Source organism: Zeus faber (assembly GCF_960531495.2).
Source record: "Zeus faber genome assembly, chromosome: 12".
Lineage (NCBI taxonomy): Eukaryota > Metazoa > Chordata > Actinopteri > Zeiformes > Zeidae > Zeus > Zeus faber.
The window spans coordinates 6,607,845-6,623,662 of NC_137196.1; the positions used below are offsets into that span (position 1 = coordinate 6,607,845).

Sequence of the window (15,818 nt, forward strand, 5' to 3'; positions counted from 1 at the left end):
GATTAAAATTTCGGGACATATGAGAAGCACGTTGGGGCAGGAGCGTGATAGGCAAGATGGCAGTCGCCTGCTACATCTCCACCCACATAGCTCGCACCCCACCCATCCCGCAAGCCCTAGGCCTATTGTATGGTGTATGTACTGAGTATGAGTTTTGGCACTGGGAGAGATAGGCGAAGCACGACCAGATCGACGCAGGGGTGCAGCAGGCCCGGGAGAGACCACATGGACCCCACTCCGGACCCGACCGCGCCCTAGCACCCCTACCTCCCGTACCTGGTGGCACCCAACTTACAGCGACAAGCCACAGGTGCATAGCGGCCCGTCATGCGCCTCCGCCATGCCTGGCAGCTCCGCGCCCCCATCAGCCCCCTGGTTAGACCCCGGCCGCCGAGCATGCGGACCACAGAACAGAGGCCAGCAGAAGGCCCCACCACCCACAGCCCGACCCCTCAGTGACGAACGCCCTGCGGACCCAGAGCGCCAGAGGACAGTGCCACCGAAGGAGGCCACATGGTGAGCCCCGTGCCGTCACATGGTGAGCCCCGTGCCGTCACATGGTGAGCCCCGCACTGTTCTTCTCCATCCGTTCAGTTACCCTTGTAACGCTGCAATAAAATACATATCGATACAGTTTCACAAATGACACAATCTTTATTTGTTAATTGTAATGCTTATCCATCTATCTAATGTGATTTATCAGATTCTTTATATTTCAGAATATTTGTTCCATTTACATTTTTTTTATTGAACAAAATTAGGCAAACGAGGTGAGAGTATATAATCAGCAGCCAATTGGACAGCGAACAGATAGCTGACGTTTACAACTGTGATGACGTAACATTACATGACGTCATCCAGAAATAAGTCCCAAACCAACTGTACATCAGCCACAGCGAGCTAAACCTCCCCGAGGATTAAGTAGCACTAGTAGAGATAGAGATTGAATGTGCCAGATTCCAACGTTAGGACGACGGTCGTGTTAAGCGTTCATTCAATTAAAAGGTAAGAACAATTAAAAGAACTCAGCACAGCGGAGGGAAGCCAGTGGGCCATTAGGCCACGCCCCCGCCCCCGCCCCCGCCGTTACCGCAGCGGCGGTGGCGTGACCACGTGACGCGCGCGGCCCGGCGTCTCCCTCCTCCTCCCCTCCCGCCCCACGCCTCGCTCTCGGTATGGCGGACGGCGAGAGGTCTCCGTTGCTGTCAGACGTGGGAGATGGCGCGCTCGGCAGCGGGAACGGCGGGGCGTCTCCCGGCGGGGCGTCTCCCGGCGCGGCGTCTCCCGGCGCGGCGCCCTACGGTGGGCCCAACAAGCCACCGGGTGAGTACGCCCGGCGCTGCGGCGGGGTCCGCCACACTCCCAGCCTCCCAGCCTCCCTCTCTCCTCCTCCGGCGGCGGCGGGCTGGGCATCCCGGTTAGCTAGCCGACTGCATCAGCCATGCTAACTGGTTAGCTGTGCGTAAACGTCACGACAGCGTGGCAGTTTGAAAATAAGATGAACACTTTGAGTCACTCGGGCCGCTTTGCTTGATTTGATAACGCGCGGGGCTCGGTGCGGTTGATTTTTGTGAACGTTTTCTGACGTGACACTCCAGGCACTTGCCCAAAATGCTAACTATGAGTGGCTAAGGAGAAACGCCTCATTTGATTGACATCTAGTCCAGCTACTAGGGGAGCTGCTGGACCGCGGCGTCGCACCCTTCCGACCAATGGCAGGTCGCGAAGGGCGGGTCAACGTGCCTAAGCGATTGGAATGGGAAACGCATGTGTGTGGCTGTTATTAGTTTTTCTTCTTCTCCGTTGAATGAATACTTTCCTACTTTGCCTTGTTTGTTTATGGGTAAAAAATAGGTTAGCTATTATGTTCGGTTTACAACTTATTGTGCATAATCTCATGGTGCGTTGCGTGTGCGTTATACTTACGTATAAAAGTATGTATGTGACAAATAAACCCCTTGAATCTTGAATTTTTAACCTTTCGTGAAAGGGGGCTTGGTTGGGGTAAGCCTAACCCTTTTAGAACGAGGTCTGTTCCCTGTTTCTTCACTCCCAAAGCCCCTGTCCACATTCCGGGAGTTTTTAACTATATAAAGCCCCCATTCACATCAACTCTCGACACAAATCAGATTTTCTCGTTAATCTTAACTCAGGTCACTTGTCATGAGAATTAACCGTCTTTGCGAGCGTCTCGTGACCGCCTTCCTTCCATTATCCATTCATAGGTGGCTCAGTGTGGCATGGAGGAAAGGTGTCCGGGGACCCTAAAATTCAAGCACATGAGGTTTACCACTGCTGCCGATGCATTCGAGCAAGGCATCGGTCAAGAGCTGGAGTTGGTCCCCGGACGCCACACGACCCACTGCCTCCTAAATCCTCAGGATGGGTTAATATAATAATACTAATAATAATAATAATAATAATAATAAAGTTCTTTATTCTTCTATTTCACTTATCTGCCCTCCTACTTCCCTTTTTGTTTTATTTTATTTTTATTTTTTTTTTATCTCCAAGGTTTACCTCCCTTTCCCAGCCTCACCCAGCCCTCGGTGCTCCTGGGGGAGGACCCGCCACCCTACTCCCCGCTTACCTCCCCGGAGAGCGGCAGCGCCCCGGTAATCAGCTGCCGCGTGTGCCAGAGCCTGATCTCCGTGGAGGGCAAGATCCACCAGCACGTGGTGAAGTGCAGCATTTGCAACGAGGCTACGGTAGGCCTGCCCAATGCCTACATACTAATGTACCAGAAATACGATGATATTGTGTATACAATAACAGATTCACTTTATGACCTTTTCCGAGTGGTGTTTACGACTTAACTTACGACTTTACTAAGAACTGATATTCAGAGGGACAATTATAACTTCTAATACAAAATTATGATTCACCTACCGTTAAATAAGGCTCCATAAGTACTCAGCCGAGGATAGTGTTCTACATATATACTAGGGCCTGCACGATATTGGAAAAAAACTGACATTTAAATATGTATTTTTATTCTGCTATGTATATGTATGTATGTATGTGTGTGTGTGTGTATGTATGTGTGTATATATATATATATATATATATATATATATATATATATATATATATATATATATATATATATATATATATATTGCGATATGAAAAAATCCAGAAATTTTCACCAGATGACTTGAATAGCTCTATTTGGATATAATTAATAGTTCTAGAATGATTAAGGTGATTTTGTTGGGGCGTGCATCTGCAATGAATAAAAATAATATCTTTATTCTTGGCACATTTAGACTATAATCAGTAAACTGTCAACTGAGACGGTAAGGTTTATTTTTCCCTTCATTATTATAAAAATACATCTTACATCTTACATAATGAATGATCAACAAATCAATTACAAACAAAACTCTTTAAATAAATAATGGAAGTAAGTAAAGTAAAAGTACATACAAAAATTTTGTACAGCTAAGCCAAACTTTCGAGCGTTTGCTGCGGTCAGCCATTGGCCAGGATGTTAACAGAAGTGTGTGTGTGTGTGTGTGTGTGTGTGTGTGTGTGTGTGTGTGTGTGTGTGTGTGTGTGTGTGTGTGTGTGTGTGTGTGTGTGTGTGTGTGTGTGTGTGTGTGTGTGTGTGTGCACCCTGATGCTGTTTCTATTGCTATGTCGCAAAACTGCTTTACGGCAATATTTCACGCCACGGTGCTTTACGTTATCTAGCACATGGGGGAAAGTTGTGCTTTGGGAAATTACTCATTGGATTAATTATTACAACATTTGCTAGTCTGCTACCGCACCGCAACAACATAAGGTGAGCGAGTTGGAAGCACAACTGAAATATGCAGAAGTTAGGAACCCATAAGCAGAACCGAAATGCATGTGTCTTATTCAATCCACGCTTCTTGGAAATTTGGAACCGGTTCTTGTTACCCATCCACTCCTACCAAGAACCCTTAAATCAGAGTTATATACATTATATTAGACAGACTTCTCTTGTAAATTAGTCATGGAAAATTAGAGCTGTGCAAAGTTTCCTTTTGTGTCAAAGCAGCAAAATAGTTGTAGCATGACGTGTTTGTTGTTCCAGCACATCCCATAGATGCTCGATCGGATTGAGATCTGGGGAATTTGGAGGCCAAATCAACACCTTGAACCCTTTGTCATGTTCCTCAAACCATTCCTGAACAATTTTTGCAGTGTGGCAGGGCACATTATCCATCTGAAAGAGGCCACTACCATCAGGGAATACCGTTGCCCTGAAGGGGTGTTATTGGTCTACAACAGTGTTTAGGTAGGTGATATGTACGTGTCAAAGTATCATCCACATGACCACCAGGACCCAGGGTTTCCCAGAAGAACATTGCCCGGAGCATCACACTGCCTCCGCCGGCTTGCCTTCTTCCCATAGGGCCTCCTGGTGCCATCTCTTCCCCAGCTAAACCATGCACACACACCTGGCCATCCACATGATGTAGAAGAAAATGTGATTCATCAGACCAGGCCACCTTCTTCCATCTCTCCATGGTCCAGTTCTGACTCTCATGTGCCCATTGAAGGCAATTTCAGAGGTGGACAGGGGTCGGCATGGGCACTCTAACCGGTCTGCGGCTGCACAGCCCCATACGCAGCAAGCTGTGATGCACTGTGTGTTCTGACACATTTCTACCGTAGCAACATTAACTTTTTCAGTAATTTGTGCTACAGTAGCTCTTCTGTGGGATCAGACCAGACGGGCTAGCCTTCGCTGCCCACACACATCAATGAGCCTTGGGCTCCCATGACCCTATCAGCGGTTCACCGTGTGTCCCTCCTTGGACCACTTTTAGTAGGTACTAACCACTGCATACTGGGAACACCCCCCACAAGACCTGAGGTTTTGGAGATGCTCTGACCCAGTCGTCTTGCCATCACAATTTGGCCCTTGTTAAAGTCGTTCAGATCCTTACGCTTGCCCCTTTTTCCTGCTTCCAACACATCAACTTCAAGAACCTACTGTTCACTTGCTGCTTAATATATCCCACCTCTTGACCGGTGGCATTGGAATGAGATGAGCATTGTTATTAACTTCACCTGTCAGTGGTTTTAATGTTGTGGCTGACCAATTTTGGTGTATAGGTTGTTCCATCACACACTTCCTCTCTGTTTGTTTGCTTCCCTGTACTTTAATTGGACAAAACCACGGCCACATTAAGTGCTCATCACATCGAATCCAATGATATTTACTTTTATATTTATGCTTCATGTGACTCAACCCTTTCTCCCCATGGGCATTCAACAAATCTCAAAAAACACTCAATTAGATAAATATAGAAATGCTTTGATGTAGGCCTGGGCGATAAAACAATATAGATTATTTTCACAACAGCATTTCCACGATAACTATGATACATTTATGAGATTAAATTAGATAGTTATTTTTCAGTCTGTTTTCCTCCACCTACAAAGACACTACTACATGAACAGCCAATTGTACAGAGCAGAGAAACAAACATGTGGTTGACCCATGTTTCCGGCCCCGCCCACTCACAACAACTCAGAATGACCACCTGTGTAGCCTATTCAGAAGAAAATTAGCGTGAGTGAAACAGAGTGCGAGGAAACTGCCGCCAACGATGAAGAAATTGTACTGAAGAAAGGTCATAACACTTGGGTTATTTGGAAATTGTTTGGCTACCTGTAGTCCGACCAAACACAGACCAGCATTAGGTGCAAAATATGTCGGCCATCAGTCCACAGCGGAATGGGAAACACCATCAACCTCTTCCAGCAGCAGTTGTTTACTAGAGATGCACCGACCCATCGGCCGTTGACCGGACCTGGCCGGTTTTCAGATTGATCGGCCATGTGCGGTGACCGGCCAATCGCCTGGCAGTATTCCAAAATTGTGCAGACTAACAGACTCGATTAGTGGTCGAGCGACTGATCGGTCGGCCGATTAATTATCTGCCAGCTCGATGCCCATCCGCGCTTAAAAAAAACAAACAAACAAACAGAAATAAAAAAACATGGCACTAAAGGCCACCATGGACATCAAGGGGCAGGTGCAGCCCCCCATCATACTTGCCTGCCTGTGTGTCCTGTGGCGTGTTACGCTGTCTCCCTGTTTCTTTCCATTGCCATGCGACTTAATTTAGAAAAAGCTGGAAGTTTTGTGTCAATACTTTATTTGTAAATAATAAATCCTATCCTTCTGTAACGGGGAGACTTCAATATGATGCTCTTAATTTTTATAGTATGAATTATTTTCATTCACAAGTATTTCTTTTTTATTTTTCATAAAGTTTAGTTTTTTGATTACCTTTGGACATTTTTTTTTTATTTGATGCATTTATTTATTTAAAATAAGATCTCTGCAGAGACCGTGCAGACAATAGCATTAGTGTTAAATACATTTTTATTTGAGTTCAGCAATTTTGTGTCTCATACGCTATTATATAGCTGTATTTTATCAGATGCAAAAAAACAACAACATGATATGGGCATTATATATTGGCCATCGACCACCTCCCTCTATAAATATCAGCATCGGCCATTGAAAAAAACATATTGGTCAACCACTACTGCATGTCCATCGCTGTCAGTACAGCAGAGTTTCTGCCCTGGTTGTTCCTAGCGCACAAGCTCGGCTTGTGATGAAAGGTTTGGACTCTTTTTTTGAGACTGTTCTTGACGAGTCACAGTAAAACGAAGCTTTTGATTTGATTCGGATTGTTTTATTCACGGTGAACGAAGGAGGACTTCCTGTGAACGAAAGTGAGAAGAGTCGACCATTTATTATTATTATTATTTTTTAATGGTTGCAATTCATTTTGGAATGGCAAGTACCATATATTTATATGGTACTTTCCATTCCAAAATGAATAGGTATATTTGCACTTGAAGTGAAAGAGATTTATTTAAAGTTTGAACTGGACATTTCCATGTTAGTTATATGTTACTAAAACTCAGTGAGAGTTACAGGCTGTGCGATACTGAAACTTGCCAACCGTCCCGTATTCTATTTTATTGGAACTCCTGGCAGTTTCATGTTCTATTATTGTTTCATAGGGAAAAATGAACAATAATAAACAAACAGTGTCAAAATCAGCAATCTCACTATTGTGGTAACTGAAAATTGCAGCGGTAGTCCATATGTGCTGCCATGCTAACCCCTGAGCGTGATCAGATCATACAATATATTTGTGACCCACCACATGCTGACCCGGCACATTTCGGAGCAGCCTACTTTTAACTAGACGTGGAAAAACATCGGAAATGCATTTTCTCGTCTAAAATGAGACTAGATAAGATTTGTTCCTCGAGTTGTTTTCTATCTCTCTCTGCAAGATCATCCTTTGATATTCCAAGTGATGTCAAGTCAGAATATGAAACCGTTTTGATAAAATATGGTTATAAATTAACCTGAACAACACCGGGTCTTTTTCGCGTGATTAAAAAAAAAACTGCTCGCTTAGAGGACACAAAGAACAAGAGCTATCGTCACTTCCGTAAGCAATGTTTTAATGCAACAACAACAAATAAACGACAGAATCAAGAAATTTCACTTCTCTGTGAAAGCGTAATCTCGGTGTTGTTATGTATTATGAGAAGAGAGTGGCAGAGACTCACGTATATCGCAGAACAACAACTCCCAGCATGCAAATGACAAGAAGGACCCTGCCATTTTCATTCTGGGAATTGTTCCCTGGAGATAGGTTTTCATGTGCCTGATCTGAAAAGTGACACTTTCTTACCATTTAAAACACTAATTGTGTATCTAAATGTATGATGAAACAAGATCATGAAACAAGCCGTTCAGATTTGCAGCCCCTTTCTATGTCAAGTAGGGCTTCATTAGAATTAGAACCACCATCCTGAGTTACTCCAACCACAGCTGGAAAATAACAAGCGCCACTGGGAGCTCCTCTGTTGGTTAACAGACTAGCTCAAATCTTTTAAAAGAAAGAGAAATTAAAACCAACTGTACATAAAGAAACTACAGATGATGGAAATGTAAGTATTAAAAAAATAATTCTGTCTGTTTCTTTTTCTTAAAAAAAAAAAAAAAAGTAAAGTATGCAGTAGATAGACTGTAGGCTGCTGTGCGACAAACAAAACCGATGAAAAAATAGTCTGTATTTATTTTATTTTCAGACGTTTACATGAAACAAATCCCCATGTGCAGTGTTCCGGTGCAGCGTCTGTGTCCCCCACAAGCTTGAAGCACGCCAATGAAAGTCCGAACAAACTTTTAAATTTGGCCTTGTAGATCTAATATGAGTGAAGATTCAGCAGCTGGATTGCTTATTTCTCGCCTTAAATTTGTCCAGAAACACATTTTGGTGGACTGATAAGGTGAAATCTGTGAAAATTTATGGAATAAATACACCGCGTTCCAAATTATTATGCAAATTGGATTAAAGTGTCCTAAACATAAATTTTTTGTTTTTCAATTAAACTCATGGATGGTATTGTGGCTCAGGGCTCTTTAGATCACTGAAATCAATCTCAGACACCTGTGATAATTAGTTTGCCAGGTGAGCCCAATTAAAGGAAAACTACTGAAGAAGGACGTTCCACATTATTAAGCAGACCACAGGTTTCAAGCAATATGGGAAAGAAAAACGATCTCTGTGCTGCCGAAAAGCCTCAAATAGTGCAATGCCTTGGACAAGGTATGAAAACATTAGATATTTCACAAAAACTTATGCGTGATCATCGTACTGTGAAGAGATTTGTGGCCGATTCAGAGCACAGATGGGTTGGTGCAGATAAAGGCATAATGAGGAAGGTTTCTGCCAGACAAATTCATGGGATTAAGAGAGCAGCTGCTAAAATGCCATTACAAAGCAGCAAACAGGTATTTGAAGCTGCTGGTGCCTCTGGAGTCCCGTGAACCTCAAGGTGTAGGATCCTCCAGAGGCTTGCAGTTGTGCATAAACCTACTATTGGGCCACCCCTAACCAATGCTCACAAGCAGAGATGGTTGCACTGGGCCCAGAAATACATGAAGACTCATTTTCAAACAGTCTTGTTTACTGATGAGTGCCGTGCAACCCTGGATGGTCCAGATGGATGGAGTAGTGGACGGAGTAGTGGATGGTTAGTGGATGGCCCAACAAGGCTACAACGTCAGCAATGAGTTGGCGGAGTCATGTTTTGGACCCGAATCATGGGGAGAGAGCTGGTAGGCTTGAGGGTCCCTGAAGGTGGGAAAATGACCTCGGCAAAGTATATAGAGTTTCTGACGGACCACTTTCTTCCATGGTACAAAAAGAAGAACCGTGCCTTCTGTAGCAAAATCACCTTCATGCATGACAATGCATTTGCATTGTGAGTTTTTTATTTTTGAAAAAAATACTGTTAACATTGGGAGGTTTGTTCAATAACATTCGAATTATACCCTAACGGTTGATGACTTGAAAATTATACTGTCATTTGCATCGACTATTTAGGAAAATCAGAGAAAAATATCATTTGCATAATAATTTTGAACGCAGTGTACAACAGAACCCGGAAGTCAAGGTCAGGCTCACAGAACCTGGAATTTGTGCTCAAGCCCCATTGGCTCACAGAACAAGGGGCCTCAGGAGGGTGGTGCCACTCCACAGAAATGTCTTCTGTCCTGGACCTGGAGAGTTATAGAGGCATGTTAGAATGGCTAGAATGCATAATCTGAGTGGTATTTTCAGCAAAAAAGACTTCCAAAACATATTTTGGGGACCTCAGATACCTATATTAACTTGTTGAAAAAGAGCATAATGGGTAAAAAATAATATACAGACTGTTTGCAGTTTCAGTTTATATCTATTTCTTTTTATTTTCTTTAGTCACTTTTGTTTATCTGGAAATTATTTTAAACACATTTCAACCGTTCGTCTGAGTTGATGAGTTTAACATCTAACTATTGTTTTTTATTTATTTTTTGAGCCATTACTTTCTCCATGTTCCAGCACTGTCCTCCACACCAACCTTTATAAGGCAATTTCACTGTCGGTTTCAAAGCCGCGCTTATTGTCTTGTGTGAGATTTTCCACATTCTGCATAATCTCATTTCAACCCGGGCTTGAAATTGACACCATCTGTCTACGCTTGCGATGTCCCGGTAATGATGAAAATTATCTGCAGGGCACACTTAATTGTAATTGTTGGACTTTATTATTTTCTGACGTACTGGCCACTAAAAAATAACCAACAGGAGTAATTTGACATTTCATTTTACAAGAGGCCTTCAGCTCCCAACATTGAAGCGAAAGCTTCGTAATGTTCTACGAAATGCAGCTCAGGCTCCAAATTTGAGTGAATCTATCTTAGCTGTGTAAATATGTGGCATTTGAATGAAGTTTTGGGACGGCCAGTTTTAGGGGGGGTTAGTGACAATTTTGTAGTGATGTAAGGTTCAAGTTTATTTTCTCAAACCTATTCGAACCGCTCAGTAAAAAGAGTTGTTAAATTTTCAGACTCTTCGTTCACTTGATTCATGTGGTTTAACACAATGCTGAGCTAGGGAGGACTTAGGATGAACAACGGATGACTCCCTTGGATGTGGAATTCTCGCTAAAACGACATTTAATTCTGCCCAAATTGTTGATTTTGATGGAGAATGTGTGGATCTCATGATGTTTAAATGTCATGTCCTCATCTCCCCTTATCTTTTCATTCCTTATCAGAATTTCTGGAAAAAAAATTTTTTTGTTCTCCTATTGTGGTAACTTTTGCGATGTATTATAATTGCAGTATTAATCATCTAAAAAGTGTCAATTATTGTGATCCAAGATTCAAAGACGCAATGTTGAGACCATGTTGCTTAGAGGAACGTCCCTTCTTTCAATTCACAATTCACTTCTTTCTTCTTTATTCCTACAACATCACAGAGCTCTGTAATTTTAATTTGTATTTGTGAGGTTTTAAAATATAGCTATCTTTGTATCTTGAAAGCATGAAAAAGTCATTTATTTATTATATGGATCCATTTTTAAAGGCTTTTAGAGCTTTACATGGTTGCACATGTTCCTTGGGCACACAAGAAAATGACTCGTGCAACTACTTTCATTAGTTTGGCAATTCTAATGTTATATTTGAAGAGAAATTGGCTTTGAATTGAGTTTCGAGCGGTGAGAGAAGTTTCTTCCGGGGCTCCTTAAAAGTTGTCTGAATTGAAACATAAATGGGGGGGGGGGGGGGGACAGGACAGGATCGTGGAGCTGGAGCGTCCCTCGGCACCCCGCTTGGAGGCTGCAGCAGCCACTGGTTGCTTTAGGTGACTCTCCTTCCCTCCCCTCTTCCCTTGTTCGCCGGGAAATAATCGCCTAGTTATCTGCCCCGGCTCCTAACACACCGCCACTCTGCTCTCTCCCTCTCTGTCGTTATCTCCTCCTGTCCTGCGCTCCTCTGCCGTCCCTCTGCAGCCCATTAAGAACGCTCCGGCGGGGAAAAAGTACGTGCGCTGCCCCTGTAACTGTCTGCTCATCTGCAAAGTCACTTCCCAGAGGATCGCCTGTCCCCGGCCATACTGGTGAGTGTGTGTGTGTGTGTGTTGGGACACACATGTTGTTTTATACTTTTGCGTAAATGCGAGTGGGCGCACACATGCACTGTGCCAGATGACAAAGGCGTGCAATGTGGAAAGACCCCAAAAAGCGGTGTGTGTGTTAGAAGCAGACAGTGTGTTAATTAGGCCTCTGCACCTGTTCTGCTCTGAAGGAGATGGATGAGAGAATATGAGCCTCATTAAAACAGCCACGTCGTATTTTGGTATGCCTGGTATGGGTTGGTGTTTTGTCGGGGGATGATGTTTTTTTTGGGGGTGGGGTTGGGTCCCTATTTTATTAAGGGTTAAGATCGGGGTCTTATCTGATGAAACTTGATTCACCTTTAAAAATGGTCACACTTGAAATATTATTTTTAAAGGAAGACATGAAATTTATATCCGGCTTTAAAGAGACTTTTTCAGCTGTAAACTGAAATATATTACTGTTCTGTACAAAAAAAATATCAGTTCTAGTCATAATACTAACATTTCTTTGCATATGCGATCAAATTGGCATTACTGATTGTAAGGGTGACTTGGCGCCACCTACTGCTTAAAATCGGCACAGAGCTTTTAGGTAGGTTGCTGATATAGATTATTAATTTTAGTCTCCATGTCACAAATTTGTGGGGGTGAAAAGGGGTGTGCAATCTGCACCAACAACTGCATTGACTGATCGGGGGACAGGGACTGGGCTCATGCTCACTTTTGAAATCGAGACGCTCCCACTCCTCTCTCACTTTTTGTCATTTCTCAGAATTGGGCAGTGGGTGAGGTGAGGCTTAAACCAGGGGGTGAAATTGCTCATTTAATGGTGTCTGAAATGGAGACAGGTACGTGGGGACTTGGATGTCTTCAACCAGTGTTTCCCAAAGTGGGACGTGAAGGTACTGCAGGTGGGCCCCAAGAGGTTATTTAGTATAAATAAATAAAACGTTTTTAATTTTCAATTTTATAATTAAGTTTGAAATTACCATAAAATATTTATGATTAGCTATCTTTATTTAAAATGACCTATATTTGACCCGGATCATATATTATGTCTTGTCATTGGCGCGGAATCTCAATTGACGGAATACCTTAGCATTGGTGAGGAAAAGCGTTAAAATAAAAGCGTAGAACTGCGTAGAAAGTTTATTAAATAAAAAATATGTAGGGAAATACTTCATCTTAGTCTCGCGTGTTGATCATAGTTGTAATTAATGGTTCGGGTGGGCCGCAGAAGATTTTCAAAAAAATCAAAGAAATTTAAGATTTTGGGCTGCGGCATTTTTAATTTTAGGAATATCTGTCCTTAGATGATAGACATGTAAGCAAAAGATCCAAGGGCTGCTCTCTCATTGACAAAGTTAAAAAGCCGAACTTCTAATTGCTCATGCATGTCACAAAGGCAACTATTTTGAGGATAAATGCAGCCTGATTGACAGAGGTTTTGCACCGCCTGGCAAAAGCGCTTTTGTGTGGCGGTATTCCATGGAGAAGGTGTTCTATGGTGTAGCAACTCAATTATGTGGCTGTTTGGTGATTACATCAGTGCATCGGGCAACGATGACAACACAGCAGTCGACGCTACAAAGGCGATTTTTCGCCTTTGTAAGTATTTCGCTTGAGAAACATTTCTGTAGATCAAGAAATTTGCGAAAGCAAACGGCAAAAAAAGTCCACCCACCCCCCAGAAGCAATTTCAATTTCTTGGACCAAAGAGATCTCGGTGCATTTGCTTTTTCCCCTTTATCTCCAAAAAGCACACACTATTCTGCACACCACACTGCAACAGAATGTTGGAATTGCTCGGATTTAAAATTCTCCCATTAAGACCCTACGCAAAAAATGCATGTAAAGAATGTGTTTGAAAGAGCGCAATGTCACATCTGTTGTGATAAAGATCTCTAACCTTGAAAAGAAGGTGCCAGTCAGTTAAAAATATCAAGTCTCAAAATCATGCCATAGACCAAAAGGAGTCTCCATGTTTAATCGTTCACCTTAAAAAAAAATAAAATATAAAATAAAAAATCAAACAATTACAAAACATTCCACGACTTAATACTGCCAACCAATTATTGTTGATCGATACAAAGTATATCCAAATTTTACATAGGTTTACATACATGGGTTTTGGTTGTTATCTCTAATGACCAACAATTTGTGATAATGTAATTTGATGGCCATACGATCCAAGATGGTAATCTCGGATAATCTCTGTATATTTTTTTCTCTACCCCCAGCTGGTCACCGTATTTCCTTATCTGAAAATATCTAAGTTGCCATTTTTGTCTTTTTTAATGATTTCTTTTTTTTATATATATTTTGTAATATCACATAAGGTCAAGACACACACACACACACACACATACATACATACATACATACATACATATATACATATATACATATATATAGATATATAGATATATAGATATATAGTTATAGATATAGATATATAGATATAGATATAGATATATATATAAACACACACACACACACACACTACTCACAAAAAGTTAGGGATATTTGGCTTTCGGGTGAAATTTATGAAAAATGTAAAAAGTTCACGCTACAGTGATATTATATCATGAAAGGAGGGCATTTAAGTAGAAGCATGCAATGGTGATTTCCTCATCTCAAACAATTTATTGAAACAAAAGCCAACAACAGTGGTGGGTTTACCACAACAAACAATGTCAATGTCTCAATAACTTGTCATGTGCCCTTGAGCATCAATTACAGCTTGACAACGACGTCTCATGCTGTTCACAAGTCGACTTATTGTCTGCTGAGGCCTGGCCCCCCACTCTTCTTGAAGGGCGGCCCTCAGGTCATTGAGGTTCTGGGGTACGGAGTGACGAGCCTCTACACGGCGACTCAGCTGATCCCATAGGTTTTCTATGGGATTCAGGTCTGGAGAAAGTGCAGGCCACTCCATTTGAGGTGCCCCAGTCTCCAGCAGCCGTTCCCTAATGATGCGACCCCGATGAGCTGGAGCATTGTCGTCCATGAAGATGAAATGAGGCCTGTGTTGTTCATGCAGGGGCACAATGACTGGATTAATGATGTTATTTAGGTAGTATGGGCTTGTCACTGTACCATTCACAAAGTGTAGAGCAGTTCTGTATTGACTAGACACACCTGCCCACATTGTAACACCGTCACCACCAAAGGCTCGTCTGGTGACAACAGTGGCATTTTATCTTCATCCTGAAATTTAACCCGAAAGCCGAATATCCCTAACTTTTTGTGAGTAGTGTATATGGATGGATGGATGGATGGATCGCTGGATAGATACACAGACAATTACCCGGATCAGTACTCTGTGTGCAATTAGTTGAATCGAATCTAATCTAAACGCACACACACAGACGGACAGTGTTTCCCACAGGCTTAGATTCTATTTGCGGTGGTAGCAGAGAGAGTGACTGAAAGAATGTCCCTGTTTCATTCAATAAGGAAATTGAGTAAAATATATATACATCTAAAATAATACGTGTTTTTATATGTTTTATTTAGAGCAGCGGTGTCAAACTCATTTTTACCCCGGGCCACATCAGCATTACGGTTGCCCTCAAAGGGCCGGTTGTAACTGTGAGACTATATAAATGTAACTACTCCTTAACATATTGTTAAATAGCTGTCTCTGCATTTGATTATTATTTATTCAAGTGTCCAAATATTGTACATTCATTTGCATAAATGTAAAAATATATGTAAGCACATTGCTCTGTGTTATCATAACATAAATCCCTTTAATTTATCTGGTTAAGAAACCCACATTACTCCATCAATCAAAGATCAAACGTTTCAAGTTAATAACAAAGACAAATATCATAAAACACAAGTTATTACATCAACATTGTTCAAAACTTTTTTGTTTACAGTTGAGAGGGGCAGAACTATGGTACAACAAATAATTGTGAGCTGCTAAGAACGTGGCATTTTACAAAAACAAGATGTGGCATTTAAAAAAAACAAATGGCTGCAGACAGCCTTTCAGAGGGCATCAAACACATCCTACTAATGAGAGATGCTTTTGATTGCAGTAAACATTTGGCTGCATGAACACATACACCTGTAAACACACTGAATACATTGCCACACATACACAATTGTATATAATTCACTCAAAATAACAAGGGTTGTCTCAGTTCACAACTATATTGGTCAAGTTCTGGGTGAAGTTGATGAGGTGATGCTGCTTGGCCTCAGACACTATCACGCACCGTCTTCATCCATTGATCATCTGAAAATAACAACAAACACAAAACAAAATGTAAGCACAACCATTAAATTGACCACATATTACACTGTACTTATCTTTGGTTGAAATACATTTTATTAT

General features: G+C 42.0%; 1 protein-coding gene across 2 annotated transcripts in view; it reads left to right on the plus strand.

The window, feature by feature from the left end:
• The first annotated feature begins 1,163 nt into the window (after positions 1–1,163).
• pip4p1a (phosphatidylinositol-4,5-bisphosphate 4-phosphatase 1a) overlaps positions 1,164–15,818 on the plus strand; it is a 31,305-nt gene continuing 16,650 nt past the window's right edge. Inside the window, exons 1-3 of one of the 2 annotated variants that reach the window (XM_080011412.1) lie at positions 1,164–1,323; positions 2,515–2,708; positions 11,364–11,470. In XM_080011412.1, coding sequence (XP_079867538.1) covers positions 1,176–1,323; positions 2,515–2,708; positions 11,364–11,470 — 449 coding nt within the window. In that variant the 5' untranslated portion in view covers positions 1,164–1,175. Of the gene's footprint in view, positions 1,324–2,352; positions 2,387–2,514; positions 2,709–11,363; positions 11,471–15,818 lie in introns of those variants that run through there. The other variant, XM_080011411.1, reaches the window with a different exon arrangement.